The sequence below is a fragment of the Giraffa tippelskirchi genome, chromosome 9 (genome assembly GCF_054371585.1).
Source record: "Giraffa tippelskirchi isolate mGirTip1 chromosome 9, T2T-mGirTip1v1.2.pri, whole genome shotgun sequence".
Lineage (NCBI taxonomy): Eukaryota > Metazoa > Chordata > Mammalia > Artiodactyla > Giraffidae > Giraffa > Giraffa tippelskirchi.
In genome coordinates this window covers 157,925,053-157,943,685 of record NC_137283.1, presented here as the reverse complement: position 1 = coordinate 157,943,685, position 18,633 = coordinate 157,925,053, and the positions used below count along the sequence as shown (strand labels likewise).

General features: G+C 54.8%; 2 protein-coding genes across 14 annotated transcripts in view; one reads left to right on the top strand and one right to left on the bottom strand.

The window, feature by feature from the left end:
- Positions 1-11,358, top strand: part of EZR (ezrin) — a 45,196-nt gene extending 33,838 nt beyond the window's left edge. For 2 of the 3 annotated variants that reach the window (XM_081530160.1, XM_081530161.1), the window contains exons 8-14: positions 3,476-3,572; positions 7,281-7,444; positions 7,653-7,783; positions 8,411-8,571; positions 8,873-8,965; positions 10,093-10,326; positions 10,428-11,358. In XM_081530160.1, coding sequence (XP_081386286.1) covers positions 3,476-3,572; positions 7,281-7,444; positions 7,653-7,783; positions 8,411-8,571; positions 8,873-8,965; positions 10,093-10,326; positions 10,428-10,592 — 1,045 coding nt within the window. In that variant the 3' untranslated portion in view covers positions 10,593-11,358. The remainder of the gene's footprint in view (positions 1-3,475; positions 3,573-7,280; positions 7,445-7,652; positions 7,784-8,410; positions 8,572-8,872; positions 8,966-10,092; positions 10,327-10,427) is intronic. The other variant, XM_081530162.1, reaches the window with a different exon arrangement.
- Positions 686-18,633, bottom strand: part of SYTL3 (synaptotagmin like 3) — a 91,256-nt gene continuing 73,308 nt past the window's right edge. For 10 of the 11 annotated variants that reach the window (XM_081530159.1, XM_081530157.1, XM_081530158.1 and 7 more), the window contains 5 exons: positions 18,059-18,229; positions 15,856-15,961; positions 14,727-14,832; positions 13,359-13,564; positions 12,004-12,330 (listed from right to left, as the gene is read on the bottom strand). In XM_081530159.1, the coding sequence (XP_081386285.1) occupies positions 12,221-12,330; positions 13,359-13,564; positions 14,727-14,832; positions 15,856-15,961; positions 18,059-18,229 (699 nt within the window). In that variant the 3' untranslated portion in view covers positions 12,004-12,220. Of the gene's footprint in view, positions 1,291-2,198; positions 2,461-12,003; positions 12,331-13,358; positions 13,565-14,726; positions 14,833-15,855; positions 15,962-18,058; positions 18,230-18,633 lie in introns of those variants that run through there. The other variant, XM_081530149.1, reaches the window with a different exon arrangement.

The following is an 18,633-nucleotide window of genomic DNA, read 5'->3' as shown; positions in this document are numbered from 1 at the left end:
TTTAGGGGAGAGTCCAGTGAATATCGTTTTTATTATACTTGTATCTATTAATTCTACATCCATTGTTAAGAGTTGCATGAAACAAGTTTTACTGTGGTATTTGAGAAGTGATTTTTTTTTTCTTTAGATAATCATTTTGTTTATAGATATTAATGGAATTCTACTGAAAGGAGCCACTTTCTCCTCTCCATTTATTGTTTACTTACTGATATTAATATGGGCTCATGGGTATGTGTTATTTTGTTGCTCAGATTGTTTGAGATTTGCTTTTTGGAGCTCCTTTGACTTGGCTCCTATGCCCTCCTCTGACCCCAGATTTCCAAGTCGCTTCTTCCTTTCTGGCGCCTCCAGATGCCCCAGACCCCGCTCCAGCCCTGGAACTGGCTGCTTCTCCAAAGAGTTCTGGTTCCCCGTTATTCTCGAATTATACTTTAAAAAATTTTTTTATGCCTACGTAAGGACAGACTTGGGCTTCCCAGGTGGTGCAGTGGTAAAGAATCTGCCTGCCAATGTAGGAGACATAACAGATGCAGGTTCAGTCCCTGGGACCGGAAGATCCCCTGGAGGAGGACATGGCAACCCACTCCAGTATTCTTTCCAGGATAATCCCATGGATAGAGGAGCTACAGTCCATGGGGTCACAAAGAGTCGGACATGACTGAGCACAAAACAGACTTATAAATCCTTTAGAAATCTTCTCTGTGGGTCTTTCTCTGTTTATGTCCTGTAAGTAAACTCAAAAAAAAAGAAAAACCTTTTTTGGCTTACAATTACGGTCAAGTAATAATTAAAGGAGGTTCTTTAACTCGGGAGTGAGTCAGAATTTTCGCGTTTCGTCCTCATCTTTGACACTACAGTCATGTTTATGGTGACTCTGAATTGTTACAGGAGGTTTCAGTCTTACAAAGATAAACTTTGAAGGTAGTGCAGAAAGCAGAAGCTGGAGGCCATGGAGACGGGGTGCCCAGCTCTTGAGAGAAACATGGCTGTCTATCATGAAGGTCTGAATTTTCTGTGTTAGAAACTGTTTGGAGAGACCCAGATAGGAGCCAGAGACCAGATCATTGGCTCTTGAAAGTTCAGGGTGTTGGAAGCCCACTCCGCAGTGCTCACTGCACGGCCAAGGCTGGTTCCAGCGCCTCTGCCCTTCCCAGCACACTGGCCGTGTGTTCTGGAGCAGCCGATGCCTGCCTGGTGTCTCTCCTTCATGGCTTTTCCATGGAAGGACGGAGGCTGATGTCCATGGCAGGGACAGATGATGTGCTGAGTTCCTTTCCAGTGTTCAGAGACCTGTAAACAAAATGACTTTAAATGATAGGGCTTCCCCGATGGCTCGGCAGTCAAGAATCCACCTGCCAAGGCAGGATACTCGGGTTCAATCCCTGGGTTGGAAAGATTCCCCTGGAGGAGGAAATAGCAACCAACTCCAGTGTTCTTGCCTGGGAAATCCCATGGACTGAGAGCCAGGTGGGCTACAGTCCTTGGGGTTGGCAGAAGAGTCGTTCATGACTAAACTACTCTACAACACATTATATATCTGATAGTAACTGAACAAACTCCCTGCATGCTTTTTTGAGTGCTGTGAAACATGTTAACCAGATCTGTTTCAACGGGCACTGGTGGTCCTGTAGGAGAACGCTTACACAAGGATGTATACCAGAAGGGCTTGACCCTTAAGCCACAGCCTGGCCAGTGCCCTGACTCCCAGAAAAGGCTTAGGTGCCCTCTCCCGGCCTGCAGAGGCCACACCCACTGCGTTAATCCGGCTTATGTCGCCATAGCAGGACCTACACTGCCCATCCGTTTTTGGTTAAACATGCTGGTAGGCAGTGGAGGCCTCTCCGCCCTTTTTCTTTCCTAAATTGGAGGTTTACAGCTCACAGGCAAGGACTGTTTTTGACAGCAGCATCTTTGAAAGATGCCTTTAGGATCTTTCCTTACTTCTGGAAAGGTACCCATGGTAAATGTGTTGCGAGAATAGGGTGGAGGGCTTCTCCAGGCAAAAGCCGGAGAAGGGTTCCAGGTGCCCCCCAGGAGGAGAGGAGGGGCTTTGTTTCCCCTCTGGGGAAGGGGATGGTACCCTCCCATCCTTGTCACCCGGGGCGCGAGGGGGTGGGGCTCTGTCTCCCAAGGCGGGGGGGAAATGAATAGGGTGGGAATTACGAAGTTTTTAGAGCAATGTGGTCTTACATTCATACAGTGATCTTTCCCAGGAATGCCAATTAAAAACCCAGAGTTGTTGGCCAGTGGTGGACGAGTCGTGACGAAGTAGGACCGTAGGGGGGCTCTCGTTAGGGTGCGTGGTCCGAGCGCTGGCCTGGAACGTGTCCAGGAAGGTGTCTGCAGCCAGGAGAACATGCATCATGCAAATGAGAACCAGAGGAGCCGAATCCACACCAAGCCCCCAGCTCACCGAGAAGATGTAACAAGTCCACACACGAGCACCCAGCATCAGAGCACCTAAAGGCAAACAGGTTTTCTGAAGGGAGAAACGGACAACGATACAGTGACGGGGGGACTTGAACACCCCACTTTCAGCAATGACGCAACCACCCAGACACAATCAGCAAGGAAATGTTGGGCTCGAACCACGCCAAGTGCTTTCCTTTTCCGTTAGTGAGCAGCTGCTCTGAGTAGAGCATGTATGGAAACACAGGACATGCTCTTTACCATCAGAATGTGTACCTGCCTGGTTTTCAGAGAGCTCAGTAATGATGCAGTAATGTGAATAACACAAGAATAGTCTGTGTAGTATAAGGGACGGCACCTTGAGAGGAGAAGGGCTGTCGAAAGAGGGAGAACGAGCTGGCCCGAGCTGCGGGTCTGGGAATGGTGGGGGAAGGGAGGTGGGAGACCCTTCCAGGCAGGGGGTGGCAGGCAGTGAGCCCTGTGTTGATAGGATGGGCCGAAGCCGGCCGCTGGGGTTCGGTTAGAAGGCTCTTGGATACTAAGGACTGTGGGTTTCATCTATAGAAACCGGGTGGGGTGAGGGCCATTTTTGAGGAGGAGAATGGAGTGACCAAACGGGATGTTAATCAGGCAGGCAGACGGGAGGTGGGGTTCCAGCAACAAGGGACTTGATGAGGCTGCTGGCATGGGAAGGGTGAAGGGATGGTGATGTGGGAATGGATTGGGAAGGATGGTTGTAAGTTTCAAAGGATGAAAGGATGTGCTGGGTTAGGCATCCAGGTTGACCTCAAGATTACAAGCTGGGAGACTGGCCGCAGTCACAGAGAAAGATGTGTTAAATGGGAGCGTTATCCGGGCCTGGTAGAGCTCAATGCTGACTGACCCCCACCTGTCAGCTTGCCCCGCACAGGTGGCAGCTGTCTTGACTAGGATGGATATCACACGTGTTGATTCTTGGACTCGCTTTTATGCTTTTTGTAATTGAACTAAAAGAATGGGTTTGCAAACCTTTCTTAGCCAATCCAAGTACACATCTAACTTCTCCCACTTGTTTTTTGGACCTTAGGTTGACCCCAAAGATTGGCTTCCCGTGGAGTGAGATCAGAAACATCTCTTTCAATGACAAGAAGTTTGTCATCAAGCCCATTGACAAGAAGGCTCCCGTAAGTCCATGGCAGTTACCGTTACTGTTTTTCATTCTGCCAGCCAAATGCATCTCCAAGATAACAGATTTCTGTGTGTGACAAGGAGCCAGTGATTTCAGAACTACCGGGGGAGGTGGGGGCAGAGGGGAGGAGTTTGTTTTCTACTCGAAATCTGTTCTTAAAAAAACTGCCGCTTGAAGGAATTCTCTTACCCCTCTTAGAGCCTGTTGTGAATATTACCAAAATTAGGTTTGGAAAACGACTTCATGTCTTGGGTAATTTCGGTTCCATAGGTAACAGGGTTAGGCTGGGAGACACACGTCTGGGAGCCCTCCTGGACTTGGACAGTGCTTGCTGATGGCTAACGCTCAGGGGACAGCGTGTGGCATTGCTGTCCAGCTGTTCCTCCCATGGGGGTTAGTCCCAGGGGAAAAACAAGAGGTCTGAACACCATGGGGTCAAGTATTGTCCTTATCGAGAGAGTTTCAGCACTCGTGCTATTTGCAAACTCTTGACTCCTGCTCCATGGGTAGTTGAACAGTTGTTTTATATGAAACAAGCATTTAGTACAGACTCTCAGGCGCCATGGTAACAGGTCACATTAATATGCGGCACCACGAACCAAGGGTCATGGTGTACCCGCGTGATGTGGGCGGTGACGTGGGGGGGCGAGGAGAGCCTGCGACCCGGTACAGGCTGCACTTGAGATGTCACGGATTGTTCAGAGCCTTTTTAAAGAAGTTTACGGACAGAAGCAGGAATTCTAGGTAGACTGTTGAAGAATTAAGTTGTATGTGTTTTTAAATTTGGTTTAAGTTTAGCTTTTGAAAAGCTGGAAGGATATAATCATAAACTCCCAAGCAGAGGCGATTGTAATGCACTAGGTTGAATTAGCTGAGTGTACTTTTACCATAATCTGGTTTATGTGAAGCTGTCACTTAAAGGGGAAAAAAGGGAGAAACCTCTGCAGGTCACGTGCTGCATGTCAGGTGCGACCCTAGGACAGTGGGCACAGCGGAGCAGGGCAGGTCCCGCCCCATGAAGTATAGATGCCAGTGGAGAGATGAAACTGGGAGATGAGGGAAGTGCCCTCTGGCAGTGGAGTTAGCAGCGTCGTTACACTTAAGTTACACTTAACAAATCGGATGGAGGGAGACGAGAGGTGGGGGGTGGGCAACGGCTTCAGACGGCTGGGTTCAGGGGTCGGGGGCTCATGGAGGAGGAGGTCTCCGCTCAGGCACCTTGTGGCGTGGTGGAGCGAAGAGCTGGTTTGCAGGAAAGAGTGAGTCCCTGAGGCCCCCAGACCTCCCAGGGCTGTTCTGCCCAGTCTCAGGCTTTGTGCCTGGAGTGGTAGAGAATTTCCAAGTTTACACCTTCACTTACAAGAGAGAAGAAGAAACCCAAAGGTCGCCTTACCACACGGGGAGGGACCCCTGAGCCCATGTGGAGGGCAGCGCCCCCGGGGGGCCCCCATCTGAGCCCTAACCCTGCACCCTGGCCAGGCGGCTCCTCCTCCCGGCCGGCTGCTCAGGTGGAGCGGTTTGGGGCCACGTGTTGACTCCTGTGCTGGGACCTTCCGGTTGTGAACAGTCAAAGTCCTGACGCAAGGGTAGCTCTGCTTTGGGCCGAGACAGCTGGCTCTCCTTGAAAAAGGGCCTCTGGTTCATGCCCCACGGAAAAAGCAGAAGGACGGAGACCTGCCCTTGATGGAAGGCCCTGCCCAGCCGATTGATGGGGGGTGGCCCGGAGGCTCACCTGCTTCCTTGGGGCCTTGGATTCACTTTCCTTGAGCTTTCCTGGTTTCCGTTTTGAGGATCTCGTTCTCTGCCAGAGTTAGACAGCCTGCCCTGGTTTGCTTCAGGAGGCCTGGGCTGGAGACGTGGATTTAGAAATCTCTGAATATTAGCCTTTAGTTTTTAACTTGAAGTCAGAAACTGGCCACCTTCAAAGGCAGCACAAGGAATCTCCTTGTCTCCTGGGCACCGACAGGTGCTCTCACCATCCCCGCCCTCACAGGCCCTGTGTCCGGGCAGCTCTGTGCTCCGGGCAGTGTCACTGTAGTTCTGACAGTTTTTTTTTTTCTTTAAGTGACATTTTTCATTAATTTCTTTGCCAATACTTGGGAACCACAGCCAGGACCACCTGGGTAGCACGGCTGTGCAGCCATGAGAGGTGGCTTTCCCCTGTGTAACAGGAGAAAGGTGGGTAATAAAAATACCTGTTTCTCCCTGCTCCTTGGGAAACCCGATGACTTAATAACAAGGGTGTGAAACCCCAAGGAGAGCCCCGCCCAGGAAGGCCCTGGGCTCTGGGGCTTGCTGTCACTCCCTCCCCAGCGTTTGTGGACAGGTGCAGAGACTGAGCCCTAAGTAGGTCCTTCCTGGGCGTGTCAGCCAGCTCACCTGGCAGGTTCCTGTATCTTCAGGAGTCCTGGGGACGTGCAGCACTGGTCCTTTGTTTCAGACCACCCTCCCCTGTTCCAGCCTCCGCGTCTGGAGGCGCGGAGGGCACTGTGGTTCCCAGGAGCAAGGAAAGCAGGAAGAGGAAGCAGATAACTTTAACTTTTAGGCAGAGTTTCTAAACCACACTCCCTCTGTCACCTGTGTTAGTCACATGGGTGACCAGGAGCCAAGAAAGAAGACTGTGTCCCAGACCCGTGTGGTCCCAGAGTCAGGAAGCTCTTGGGTGCTGTGATTTCTGATCTTTTCAAGGCGGCTTTCCAGTAGTGGTGTCATAAGGCAGCCCAAAGTCTGAGCCAGGCGTTTCTTGTATCAGCCAGCTTTCACTGTGCCAGACGCCTTTCTCAGTCCCTGTGAATATTTTGTGACTCAAGTCCTGACAACAAAGCCTCTGATTGTATAGCTGAAGACGCTGAGGCCCTCCGAGTGGCGGAGGGACTTGCCCAGGGTCATGGGGTCAGACACGGCAGGGCCACGTGAACTGTCGCCTGGCAAGTAGGTGTCCCCTGGACACCTGTAAACACAGAGCATGGGTTTGGTCCCGGCAAGGTAGAGGTGAGCGAGCATGGCCCAGTGCTCCAAGAGGCTGTCTCAGTGTGGAAGAGAGCAGGACAGGCCGGCAGGGTGAGGCGCTGGCAGCCCCTGTGGCCGATGTCTCCCATCGGCCGCAGTGGACACCGAAGTGACGGCCACGGAGGAGGGGCAGGGGCTGCTGTGGCCGCGGGCGTGTGGGATTGGACACGACACGCCGAGGAAGGGGGACTCTGGAGGCCTCTCCCAGTGAGAGGGCAGCTGAGGGGAAGGGGGGGTCAGTCCGAAGCCCTTCACGTGCGCCAGGACATTCGTACAGGGTCCTGGAGCTGCCTGGCTGGCGCTGAAGTTCTGGCGGTGCCCCAGGCAGTGGTGGGAAGTGAAAGATTGAGGCGGAGGAGACGGAAACTTAAACAGGAGAAGCTGTGCTGTCCAGGCAGGAATCAGGGAGGGGGCCACCAGGGGCTGGGGAGGTCAGAGGAGGATGTCAGCCTCGAGGTCAGCCGCTGGTCCAGTGGGGTTCTGGACCCCGTGGGGTTCTGGTGTGTGCGCACAGGCGTGCACTGACCACACAGTCCCTCTGCTTGTCCTGGAGGATGCCCCCTGGTCGCTGGGGTCAGCGGCTTTCCCTCTCTCCTTTTACACAAGGAATCTAGAACTGGGTGGGGTCAGGTTTGGGAGAAGCAAGCCAGAGGGTCGGCGTCTCCGAGTCAGCCTGCCCTGCTCTGTCCTGCAGGACTTCGTGTTCTACGCCCCTCGCCTGCGGATCAACAAGCGGATCCTGCAGCTCTGCATGGGCAACCATGAGCTGTACATGCGCCGCCGGAAGCCCGACACCATTGAGGTGCAGCAGATGAAGGCCCAGGCCCGGGAGGAGAAGCACCAGAAACAGCTGGAGCGGTGAGGGGGCGGGGTGACGGGGAGGGGCGGGGCAGAATGGTGAGGGGGCGGGGCGGGGCTGGTGGGCCCCCGAGTGAGGGCCCCCTGAGGCCGGGAGCCATCAGGGCACCTGGCATCAGTGCTGTCACCTGTGCCTGGGGCTGGTGAGGGGCTGGGACGAGCCGGCTGCTGTGTGGATGCCATTCTTCCCTTCCCCTCCTGGAAACAGGCAGCAGTTGGAAACCGAGAAGAAGAGGAGAGAGACCGTGGAGAGAGAGAAAGAGCAGATGATGCGTGAGAAAGAGGAGCTGATGCTCAGGCTTCAGGACTACGAGGAAAAAACCAGGAAGGCTGAGAAAGGTGGGCGGGGCCTCCTGGGAGGAGGGGCTCTGGTCCGGTTGTGATGGGAGGGTCGGATAGTGGGCACACAGGCAACCCAGAGGGACCCCTCTCCGTTAAGCTCACACCCAAAGTAGAGACTTGCAGAAGAGACATGATAAAGTGGTTATTTGGATTAGAAGCTAGTTCTGTGGGTTCTGTGCCGAATGCTTTTGGATCCCCGGGGTCTGGTGGGGTGAGGATTGAATTATCCACCTGTTTCTCATGAAGATGCAGAGGTTCGCGGAGGCGAAGCACTCTGCCGAGCTCACCCGAGCCGTGCTGCACAGCCCACCTTCTAAGCCGAGAGCCGGGCGAGCGGTCCCGATCTCTTGAGTTTGATGAGACCAGCTGGGCGAGGGTTCAGCCAGCCCGGGGGGTGGGGGGATATCCTCACCCTGGGGATGTGGTCCTCTGAACCCTGAGGAACCAGTTGCCCAGTGCTCCCCGCAGGGTCTTGGGAGGAGCGGCCCTGAACCCGGTCCCCTACTCCGCAGCATAGGGGTGATTCCTGCCCGGTCCCATCCGGTCCCCTAGGGGGAATTCGGGCCAGGACTTGAGGGGTCCCTGACCGCACCTCAAGCAGCTCTGGTTCTGCGCTCTCTCTAGAGCTCTCCGACCAGATCCAGAGAGCGCTGAAGCTGGAGGAGGAGAGGAAGCGGGCCCAGGAGGAGGCGGGGCGCCTGGAGGCTGACCGCCTGGCCGCGCTGCGCGCCAAGGAAGAGCTGGAGAGGCAGGCGGCCGACCAGATCAAGAGCCAGGAGCAGCTGGTAGGAGCCGCCAGCCTCCTGCAGAGTTACAGGGAGGCTGCCCCTGGGGACTGGCAGAGTGACACCTGCCTGATGATCGTTTGTACATTATGGCGGGGCTGTAAAGTGATCTGAGGGTGTAAGGTGGCCAGTGGGGAGGGTGGACGCTGCAGCCCCGGCGAGACGCAGCCTCAGACACGGCGGGCGATGGACACCGCCCGCCGGGGATGGGGCACCATATACTAAAATACGTGACCCTTCCTTAACGAATGGCGTGCTGAAACCGTTGCGGAAATAATCTGGGCTTCCGCTCCTTCCCCAGGCCACGGAGCTCGCTGAGTACACGGCCAAGATCGCCCTCCTGGAGGAGGCGCGGCGGCGCAAGGAGAACGAGGTGGAGGAGTGGCAGCTCCGGGTGAGTGGGGGGCGCGGGGTGGGGAGTCAGCAGGGGACAGCACCCTCTGGGGGCCCCCGTCAGGAACTAGCTTTAAGTCAGATTACGTGGATGCCCCCAGGACAGCCAGAGTCCTGGCACTGACCCCTTCTGGCGCTCTAAACATGCGTCCCCGCGGAGCGGGGTAAGACCTGCCCTCTGGGGGTCTCCAGCCCCTGCGAGTCCAGCTTTGGCTACTCCTTCCTGTGCGATGGGTGGGCTGCCTCACCTCTGAGGCTTGGTTCCCTGTTGCAGAGCCAGGACGAGCAATACCTGGCTTGTGAGCTGCGGGCCCCCCCCGAGGTTTAGTTGGTTGCGGCTGTAATAGAACTGCATCCCTCCTGCCCTCCTAGACTGCACTGTTCCGGGGGGGCCTGCCATTGAGTTCAGAGGGTAGACCTCTGCCAGGCTGTGGGGCTCCTCGCCAGCCCTTCCTCACCTGTGGTGGCTGCCTCCCCCTCCTGGGCCTTCACCCCCATCCCCCAACCCGAGTTGTGTGCAGAAACCTCTGGTCCTTGGGTTTTTGAAGAAAGTGCTCAAGTATTAAATGAGAGAAGTGGGTTACAAAACAGGTACAAACTAAGCACATCTCCAGGGTCAGGATGGTGGTGCGGTGCCCCGCTTAACCCCCTGCCCCCGCCCCCCAGCTGCTGGAAGAATTATGGGGTGAGAAAGGGTGTGAGCCACGTGCTGACAGACAGGGAAGAGCTTGATAAGCAACGCCCACCCAGCCACGGGGTTGGGGGAGTAAAATCCAACATCAAACACCCTTCAGTGGCTGGAGGGCTTCATATTTTTTCCGAAAGTATATACAATAAGCATATACAGGGACTGTAAAGAAGTTATAGTACTTAGAAAAGTGTCTACGTTCTCTCGGTTCCCTGCGCGCAGTTGATCGGGGTCTCCATACCCAGGGGTGGCCACCAGGTAAGCCAGAGCCTGGCCTCAGCTCTGCGCTGCTGCAGCCCGCCGCATCCAACCGGCGGGGAAGGGAGGGTGCAGGATCTTGATCTCCGCGTGGACCGTGGGCCTTCAGTTAAAAGGTTCTTAAGGATTCAAACCCGAGGTTCTCTGCAAGTTCTCACCTGTCTCTCAACCTGCTTCCAAAGGCCAAGGAAGCCCAGGATGACCTGGTGAAGACCCGGGAGGAGCTGCACCTGGTGATGACCGCGCCCCCGCCGCCGGTGTACGAGCCGGTGAACTACCACGTGCACGAGGGCCCGCAGGAGGAGGGCACGGAGCTGAGCGCCGAGCTGTCCAGCGAGGGCATCCTGGACGACCGCAACGAGGAGAAGCGCATCACCGAGGCCGAGAAGAACGAGCGCGTGCAGCGGCAGCTGATGGTGAGGGCCGGGGGGCGGGGGCGGGGGCGGGGGCGGGGGCGGGGGCGGGGGGGCGCCCCGGGCGGGGCATGGAGCTGACCACCGGCCGCTTCCCGTTGCAGACTCTGACCAGTGAGCTGTCCCAGGCCAGAGACGAGAACAAGCGGACCCACAACGACATCATCCACAACGAGAACATGAGGCAAGGCCGGGACAAGTACAAGACGCTGCGGCAGATCCGGCAAGGCAACACCAAGCAGCGCATCGATGAGTTCGAGGCCATGTGAGGGGCCGGGCCTCGGCTCCGCGCGGCGGCCGCCCGCGCCCCCCCGCCCTCCCCCCCGCCCCGCTCCGGGTCCTTCACCAGGATAGCAGTTACTGCAGTGGGAGTGTTCTGGGGCTGGGACCGGTGGCAGTTTCCCTGGTTTATTTTTCCCAATTGTATCATAGTGCCAAACAGGCCTGATTCTTTTTATTTTTATTGAATCACTTCCTGGTTTTTTTTTTTGCTTGGAGCAGGACGAAATCAATTAAGGAAAGCTGCCTGTAAGGTCTGAATAACTAACTCCTCCATGCTGGCATGTGTGATACGAGATTCAGTATAATTAAAACCACATTGTGGCTTATATTCTGTGCCATACTTTTTTTCTATCTGAAATTAGCCGAAATTGATTTTATTCTTGATTTCTATGAAGGATCCACCTCTGTATATTTGTTTTTTGAAGGGTGAAAAGTTTGACGCACTCCCTTACACGCGCACACCATTTCCTTCCTCCAGGCCTTCAGTTCAGTTGACGAAATCCTGTGATCATTCGATCCCTCAGGATCAACAATGCTGGATACTGTACTCGCGATAATTTTTTTTTTTTTGCTTAACAGGTAGAGGGCTACATTGTTGGACTTACACACCTAAATAATGATCAGCTATAGAGTATAGTATTTATATGTAAGCGATAACGTGGGTTTGTAACATTAGTTTAAAAAAGGGAAAGTTTCATTCTGTATATTTTGTTACCTTTTACAGAATAATAAAAGAATTACATATTAAACAAACGGCCCTGAATCTGACATGACCTGAGGGCAGTAAGGAGGTTGGTAGACTGCTGTCTTCACATCTGGGAAATGACGTTTTTTTTTGGTTTTGCTTTTAGTGTTCTTTGTGCATGTAATTGACTTATACGCACATTTGAGTTTTCTTTCAGAGCTGCTTATTTGCAAAAGTCACACAGGCTGTTTTGATAATTCAGACACCAGCCGTGAGGGCTCTTCTGACCTGGTCAGGATCTCAGTCCTTCAACAAGCAGACCCTGCTCTGACCTCCTCCTCTCCCAAGCACGTCCACGAAGAGCTGGTAGATGTCTGCTCATTCCCGGCCTTCCCGTCCACATTCGGCTCTGTCCTTTCCCCTTGAGACATCCTTCGGGGATGAGCCCAAGGCAGGAGGCAGTGGCAGGTGTCTCCCGGCAGGTGCTGGAGCGGCAAGGGGCCTTTCTCCAACCTGCTGTCTGCACAGCCTGGCAGCTGCGCTGAGAGGCTGACATCCCTCGGGTGACCCTTACCCAGCCGCAATGACTCCCATGGGGTCAGCTGACCACCTCCAGAAAGTTTTCCACAGCCAACGGGGAAGCGATTGATACTCAATGTTCCTTCCTCTTTGAAACACAGTTGCACTATTTGCTAAGCACAGGGGAACCAAGGTAACTGGTGAGCATTTATTGAAACCTGAGACTCAGTAACATATATACATCCATGATTGATCTGTTTAACTTAAATACACACAGAAGGGTCTGGAAGAATGTCTCAGTGGTGGGCTGGCTACAGATGGGCAGGTTCACACTCCTGAGGGACCCCCGCCAACCACATGTCCACACTCAGCCCCCCAGCGGGCCTTCAGGCCCCAGCACCTGAACAGCAGTCAGTGCAGGATAAGGGTCATGTCTGTCCACAGGTTGGGACTGGAAAGAACTTTCTGCCACTGGAGCTTGGCCTGTGAGCTTGTGTGTGCGCTGCCCGGCAGGTCCTCCTCTGTGTGAGCGAAGGGACAGGTTAGTGATGGGGCTACAGGTTAGTGGTGGCGGCCGGGGAATGCCCACCGGCCCTTCTCAGCAAAGTAGAAAGTACTTTTTTCTGCAACTTCAGACCATATGAAAACATGCCCCACCAGTGAGTAAGGGAGAGGACCCACCCCCTAACAGCAGGTATGAACACGCTTGGGTGTGCTCCCCAGGGGCCCACAAGCCTCCAAAAACCTGGGGCTTCTTCCCTGTGGTTTGGAAGTGAGGAGAAGGACAGCTTTGGGTTGTTTCTTCCAGAAGGGAGTCAAAGACCTTAATACATCACTGTGGCTGCAGACGGGCGGGGAGCCAGACCCACCAGGGCCAGGCTAGCTTGCAGAGAGGAGTTGCCCTCCGTGAGAAGAGGGTGCTGTGGACAGTGTTCCTTTTAAAACTAACGTAACTGTGAGTCTGGTTTCTCCCCAGTGGTCTCAGAGGCCCTGGGAGCGTGTCTGGATATCCTGGTCGTCACAGTGTTTCGGGAGCCTCGCTGCCCCAGGAAAAGCCAGCAGCACTCGGGCTGAGCAAGACTGAAAAAGCCTCGTCCTCTATTCCCTCCGTTAATGAAATCGTTTCTGAATCGCTGTTTGTTTGGGTTAAGAAGATATTCTCCTTTAAGAAAATAATCCTTTCATGATTGACGCCAGAAACAAAAGCCCCTTTTGAGACCTGTAATTTTTTGTTTCTTTAGCAGATCTAAATCCGATTTAAATTGTTGAAATACTTGGCTGTATTACCGCTCAGTTGTAAAAACCAGACTAACTGCCATTTGTGGTGGGTAAGGAAATGGCAACCCACTCCAGTATTCTTGTCTGGAGAAGCCCATGGACAGAGGAGCCTGGCGGGCTACAGTCCATGAGGTCGCAAGAGTCGGACACAACTTAGTGAAACCACCAGGCAGTTTCAAAGCCAGTTAAGTTACCTGCCACCATGGAAACGCTGCTTTTCTTTTTAACGGTATGAACCTTAGGATGGTCACTAAAGATCAGACAGACTTACTTGAACCAAGCCTGGTGCCTCCCAGGAAGCGGTCATTCACACCGAAGGTGGCCTGGTCCCAAACGGTCAGTTCTAGGCTGGACTGCCTCAGCTGCGAAGGGGTGACGCCTTTGAAAACGAAGGAATGCTTCCACTGGGGACAGGCTTGCTTCTTCAGGACCGGAGACTTGAGTCTCAACCTCTGCTGGTTCGGCAGAGTGAGACAGCTGCAGAGGGAAACATTCAAAACCCCGTAAGCTCTGCCCGCCACGCGCTCCCTGTTGGTACTTGCTCCTGGGTGAGACCAAGTGCTCAGAAGCTGCTCATAAACCCACCGCAGAACAAAAACTAAGCAAGGAGCGAGCATGGGAACTTTGAGACCTGGCTCTGGGATCTCTCACTAGGATGTTCCAACTTCCAGGGCTGAATTCTGCTCCGAGGATTAAGGGTGCTTTGGGATTCTAGGCCACGTGGCCCTGGTCTTAATCTGCCTCCTTGGTGTGACCACCACCAGGCTCGTCAGACCTGCTACCCAGGGACCAGCACTCTGCACACGTTATCTCCTTTAACCCTGTTCTCAGACAAAAATCCAGGAGGGCTAAGGCAGTCGCTTGCTCAGGGCCGTACAGAAAGTGGCAGGCTTAGGACATGAACCCAGTTCTATCTAGACAAGGGAAGCCATCGTTTTTCCCTTATGTCACTGACTGGGGATTTAGCAATTCTATATAATTATTAACAGTGTTTGCTTTACTTTTGGAGACACCATTAAACCCGTAGTGAATGAGAATGAGACAGGCAGAGTCATCCATCTTACTGTTAATCCAAGAGGAGATCTAAAGAAAATAGTGTCAAGCTTAAGAAATATTTACTAACCGTTTTGCTTTCTCCGTGTTCCCCTTGGTCACCGTGCCGTCACTGGTGTCACAGTAAGGACTGATAAGATTTGGGTTTAGTTTAAAATGTATTCCAAATCTAGCTTCAGCACACCTGAGTCCCATGAAGTCTTGGAAACTAGTCTTGAACACACATTGTGTTGGGTTTTCGTAGGAAAGCTAAAATAAGTTTAAAGTGACTTACACTTTCAGTGTCCCCTTACAGGGGCAATGCCATATGTGTAATGAAAGTGGAAGTGTTAGTTGCTCAGTCGTGTCCGACTCTGCAACCCCATGGACTGTGGCCCGCCAGGCTCCTCTGTCCATGGGATTCTCCAGGCAAGAATACCGGAGTGGGTGGCCATTCCCTTCTCCAGGGGATCTTCCCGATCCAGGGATTGCACCCGGGTCTCCTGCATCACAGGCAGAGCCTTTACCATCTGAGCCACCAGGGAAGCCCTGCCTGTATGTGTAATGGTCATCAATAAGTAATGATTGATTACAATGGAATACCTACCCCTTAACAAATGAGTTTAAGGTGCCATCTGACCGCACAGGTAGATTCTTGGCTCCCAGCACCACCAAACAGAGCTGACCGTTCTGTGATGGCTTGTCTTCTGTCCCTGGAAGGAAAGCTGGCATTTACCATCAACCCAACTTCTACAGCATGCAAGGCCGTCCCCTCAAACTAGTAGCTTAACCAGAGGATGTGTTACAGCCCTCAGGTCCCCAGAGCGAGAGCAGAGGACCATGTCCACCACGCGTGGCTCCCCTGGCCCTGCTCACATGCTGTCCACTGCGTCATCAGGGAAGGATTCAAAAGCCAGGCACGCAACAGCTGCCAAGAGGCATCAAGAGCCAAGGAGAGGAGGCAGGAGCTTTAGCCAGTTGTAGCCAATGGGCTGGGGAAGAGACCTCTGTTCCAGGGGTTTCGATGACCACAGGGTGTGAGCTACTGGTCTGCTGGGGGCCCTGCAAGCGTGGGCAGCAGAATTCCCTCTTCTGTCAAACAGGAGATCACTAACAGGGAAGCCTGGTGTTCTGCAGTCCACGGGGTCGCAAAGAGTCGGACACGACTGAGCGGCTGAAAACAACATTGCTAATAATGTGGAACTGCTTCCTCTCCAGTCTTCACTCTCCACCCTCCCCCCCTTTCCTAGGCCCCCGTTATCTGAGTCAGTTCCACCTCCTGAAGCTGAGGACCTTGAACCCTCCTCCTTCCCAGCAGCCACTGCCCACATGGCGCGGGAGCAGGGAGCCGGTCACTGGGAGCCTTGCAGGCACTTCAGCCTGGAGCTGGAGGTGAACTGGACCATAATGCAGGTGTCAGTCCACACAGGCCACGGCCTGACAGTTTCTCCAGTGAGAGACCGTGCGAGCCGGCTGCCTGGGAGGAAGCCCCCAGGCAGGCATCCTAAGAGCCCGTCGAGTGGGCATCACACACCTGGTTTTGGTCACTCATTTCCCTCCTAAGCTGAGGGGTCCAGAGAACCAGGCTGGGCTTCGCGGGTTTGGTGGGTGCTCCTGGAACACAGGTTCAGCGGGCAGCAGAAAGGAAAGGCTGCGGCCTCTCAGGCCGTCTGCTGCCCCAGACTTGGGGACAGCGACAGGGACGGACAGATGTTTGCAGGCAGAAGGCCACCCACCTTCTGGAGCCTCCTGGAGCTCTCTGGGCCCTGCAGGGAGGACCAGCTTGGCCCGGACTTCAAGTTCTCCATTACTAGTGGGAACGTTGTCTTCGGATTTCTCTGCCTGCGGGAAGAAGCAGAGCTCAGAGGCAGGACTCCCCAGCCCCCAGAACCTTCTGGACTCCTCTCATTGTCTCAGCGCTGACCATTAGTGTCCCCTTCCAACCTCCCCTTGCCCACCCCATCCTGGCAAAGCCTCTGCAGGCCTGAGAGAGCCCAGGAACGGGGGCAGGAGGGGCGCCAGCCTCCCCACCTGGCAAGTGAGTGAGTGGAGAGGTTTGGGCAGGGGAACGGAAGCGTCTAGATTCATTCCGGCCCCCTAGCAGGGAGCAGCCTTCACCCTCAGCTTCCAGAAATCTTCAACAACCCCATGGTTCCTTCCTGGCAGTGCCGAAAGGGTGGGCCTGTGAGCAGACCCCCACCCGGATCCAGCATGAAGAGTCACTATGTATCAGCCGGGATTAGGAGGGACGCCTCTCAGTCTGGGGATCTCGGCTCCTCGCCTGCTTATCAAAGAGATGAACAGCCTTGGCGGAGGCCTGCCTTAACCTGAATAAGATCCTGGGGGAAGAAGATAGGACAGGGCCCTTCAACAGGGGAGCTGGGGGGTGGGGGTAGACCACATCTGGCAGGGAAAATCAGGAGAGCCTTCACGGAGGAGCGGGGATTTAAGCGCCATCTCGAGCAGACCTTAGACATTCCAAGAGGAGGTCTGAGGATGAACTGAGGTTCTGAGAAGAGTAAGCACAGGGCACTGGAGGGGATTGGGGGGCGCTGTGCAGACCTCACAAGAGAAAAGAGATGGGAGGGAGGCTGGGGGGTGGGGGGTGGGGGGTGGGATGGTCCCTCCCAGGCCTAGGCTTAACCCCGTAGAGGCCAGAAACCAGAGCTGCCTCTAAGCAGAAGTATAGCATTAGTCACTCAGTCCCGTCTGACTCTCTGCAACCCCATGGACTGTAGCCCTCCAGGCTCCTCTGTCCCTGGAATTCTCCAGACAAGAACACCGGAGTGGGTTGCCATTCCCTTCTCTGGGGGAATCTTCCTGACCTGGGATAGAACCTGGGTCTCATGCATTGCAGGCAGGTTTTTCTTTTTTTTTTTTACCATCTGAGCCACCGAGGAAGCCCACTTCTAAGCAGAGGCATCCTGAAAAACAGCCCCCTGGGGCTCTGGAGGGGAAAAGAGGGACAAGGGTGCCTGGGCCTGGGCCAGCCCTCGTAAAGGCTCGGCGTGAAGGCTCTGCCAGACTCTCACGTGGCCTCACACCCTGCTGCCACCACTTAGGAGGTGACAGAGCCCACGTCCCCTCTTTCTCATCCGTGTCTCTCCCTGTCCTGGATCTTGGCACAGAAATATGGGCAAAGCAGCTGCCCCAAGAAACGCAGCCCTTTCTCCCCGGCCTCTCACCTGCGTGGCCACCAGCCTGGCCCGCCCTCCCTCCTGGCCTAGCTGACGTGGGACCCCTGCCGGCCTTCCTGAGGACATGGGGTCCGGCCATTTCACCTCTTACCTTTTGGTTGGGGGTGGAGGCACGGCACATGACAGCCCCGCAGGTCTGGGGGGGTGCGGGGAGTCCCACCTGTCCGGCAGCCTGCCTGTCTCTGGGTGTGGACTTTAGCTCGAGAAGGTCAAGCCTCCTCAGCTGACACCAGGTGACCCCGAAATCTGGGAAGCATGTGGACCCACCAGGCCGTCACTGGGGACTGAACCCCTGGCCTGATCTGTGCTGGTGTCTGGACCACATTGAGGGTGGGGCTATTTGGGACCCTGAACACAGTTGAGCAGGTAAGACCCCAGCCTACCCACCCCCCAACCAGGGAGCCGGGCTGAAGCTCCCACTGCAGGGTCACAGGCCAGCAGGGGCCCCGGCTCCCAGGGATCTTCTGGGATTCTCTTCTGGGATCCCTTTTGACAAGTCAGTTTGGTTCTCACGCTGGGGGTGGGGGCTGTGCTTAGTTGTTCAGTCGTGTCTGACTCTTTGTGATCCCATGACTGTAGCCTGCCAGGCTCCTCTGTCCATGGGATTCTCCAGGCAAGAACTGGAGTGGGTTGCCATGCCCTTCTCCAGGGGATCTTCCCGACCCAGGGATCGAACCTGCGTCTCCTGCATCGCAGGCAGATTCTTTACCATCTGAGCCACCAGGGAAGCCTTCGAGCTCACCTTGGCCCGGAGCGGATACCAGCTGAAGGACTCTGATGCTCTGTCTTCGAAGTCCCACGTGGCCAGAGGGACGATCACTTCTCCAAGAAATACCCTCCGGGTGAGCACGCCCAGGTGCCACACGGACACCTGCAGCTGCCGGCTGGCCAGCTGGGCCAGCTCCACCTGGTACTGTGGAGGCGGGCAGAGACGGTGAGCCTGGGCTCACAGCTCCCGGATGATTTTTCGTCTGTTTGCAACACTTCCCCTAGTTCCATGCTTTATCTTTAAACTCTTAAATAATCTGGTTATTTTCTTCATGGCTACAAGCCCCGCGAGTGCAGTCCAGACCAACAGTCCACCACGCAGCATCTGTGCCCTCTCAGAGCCAGGTGCTTTGGGGAGCAAAGCTTTCCGTCCCCCAGGTCTGCCCACCTCGGGGCAGCTCTGCACGCTGGGCAGCCCTCTTTGACCCCTTGCTGCTCTTCGGGGCCTCCCTGACTGATGGCCCCTTCCTGACAAAACAGGACGACTCCCTTTGGCTGACTGAGGCCATGGTGCAAAGTAAGACCTACTTTCCGTTGCCGGCAAGGCCC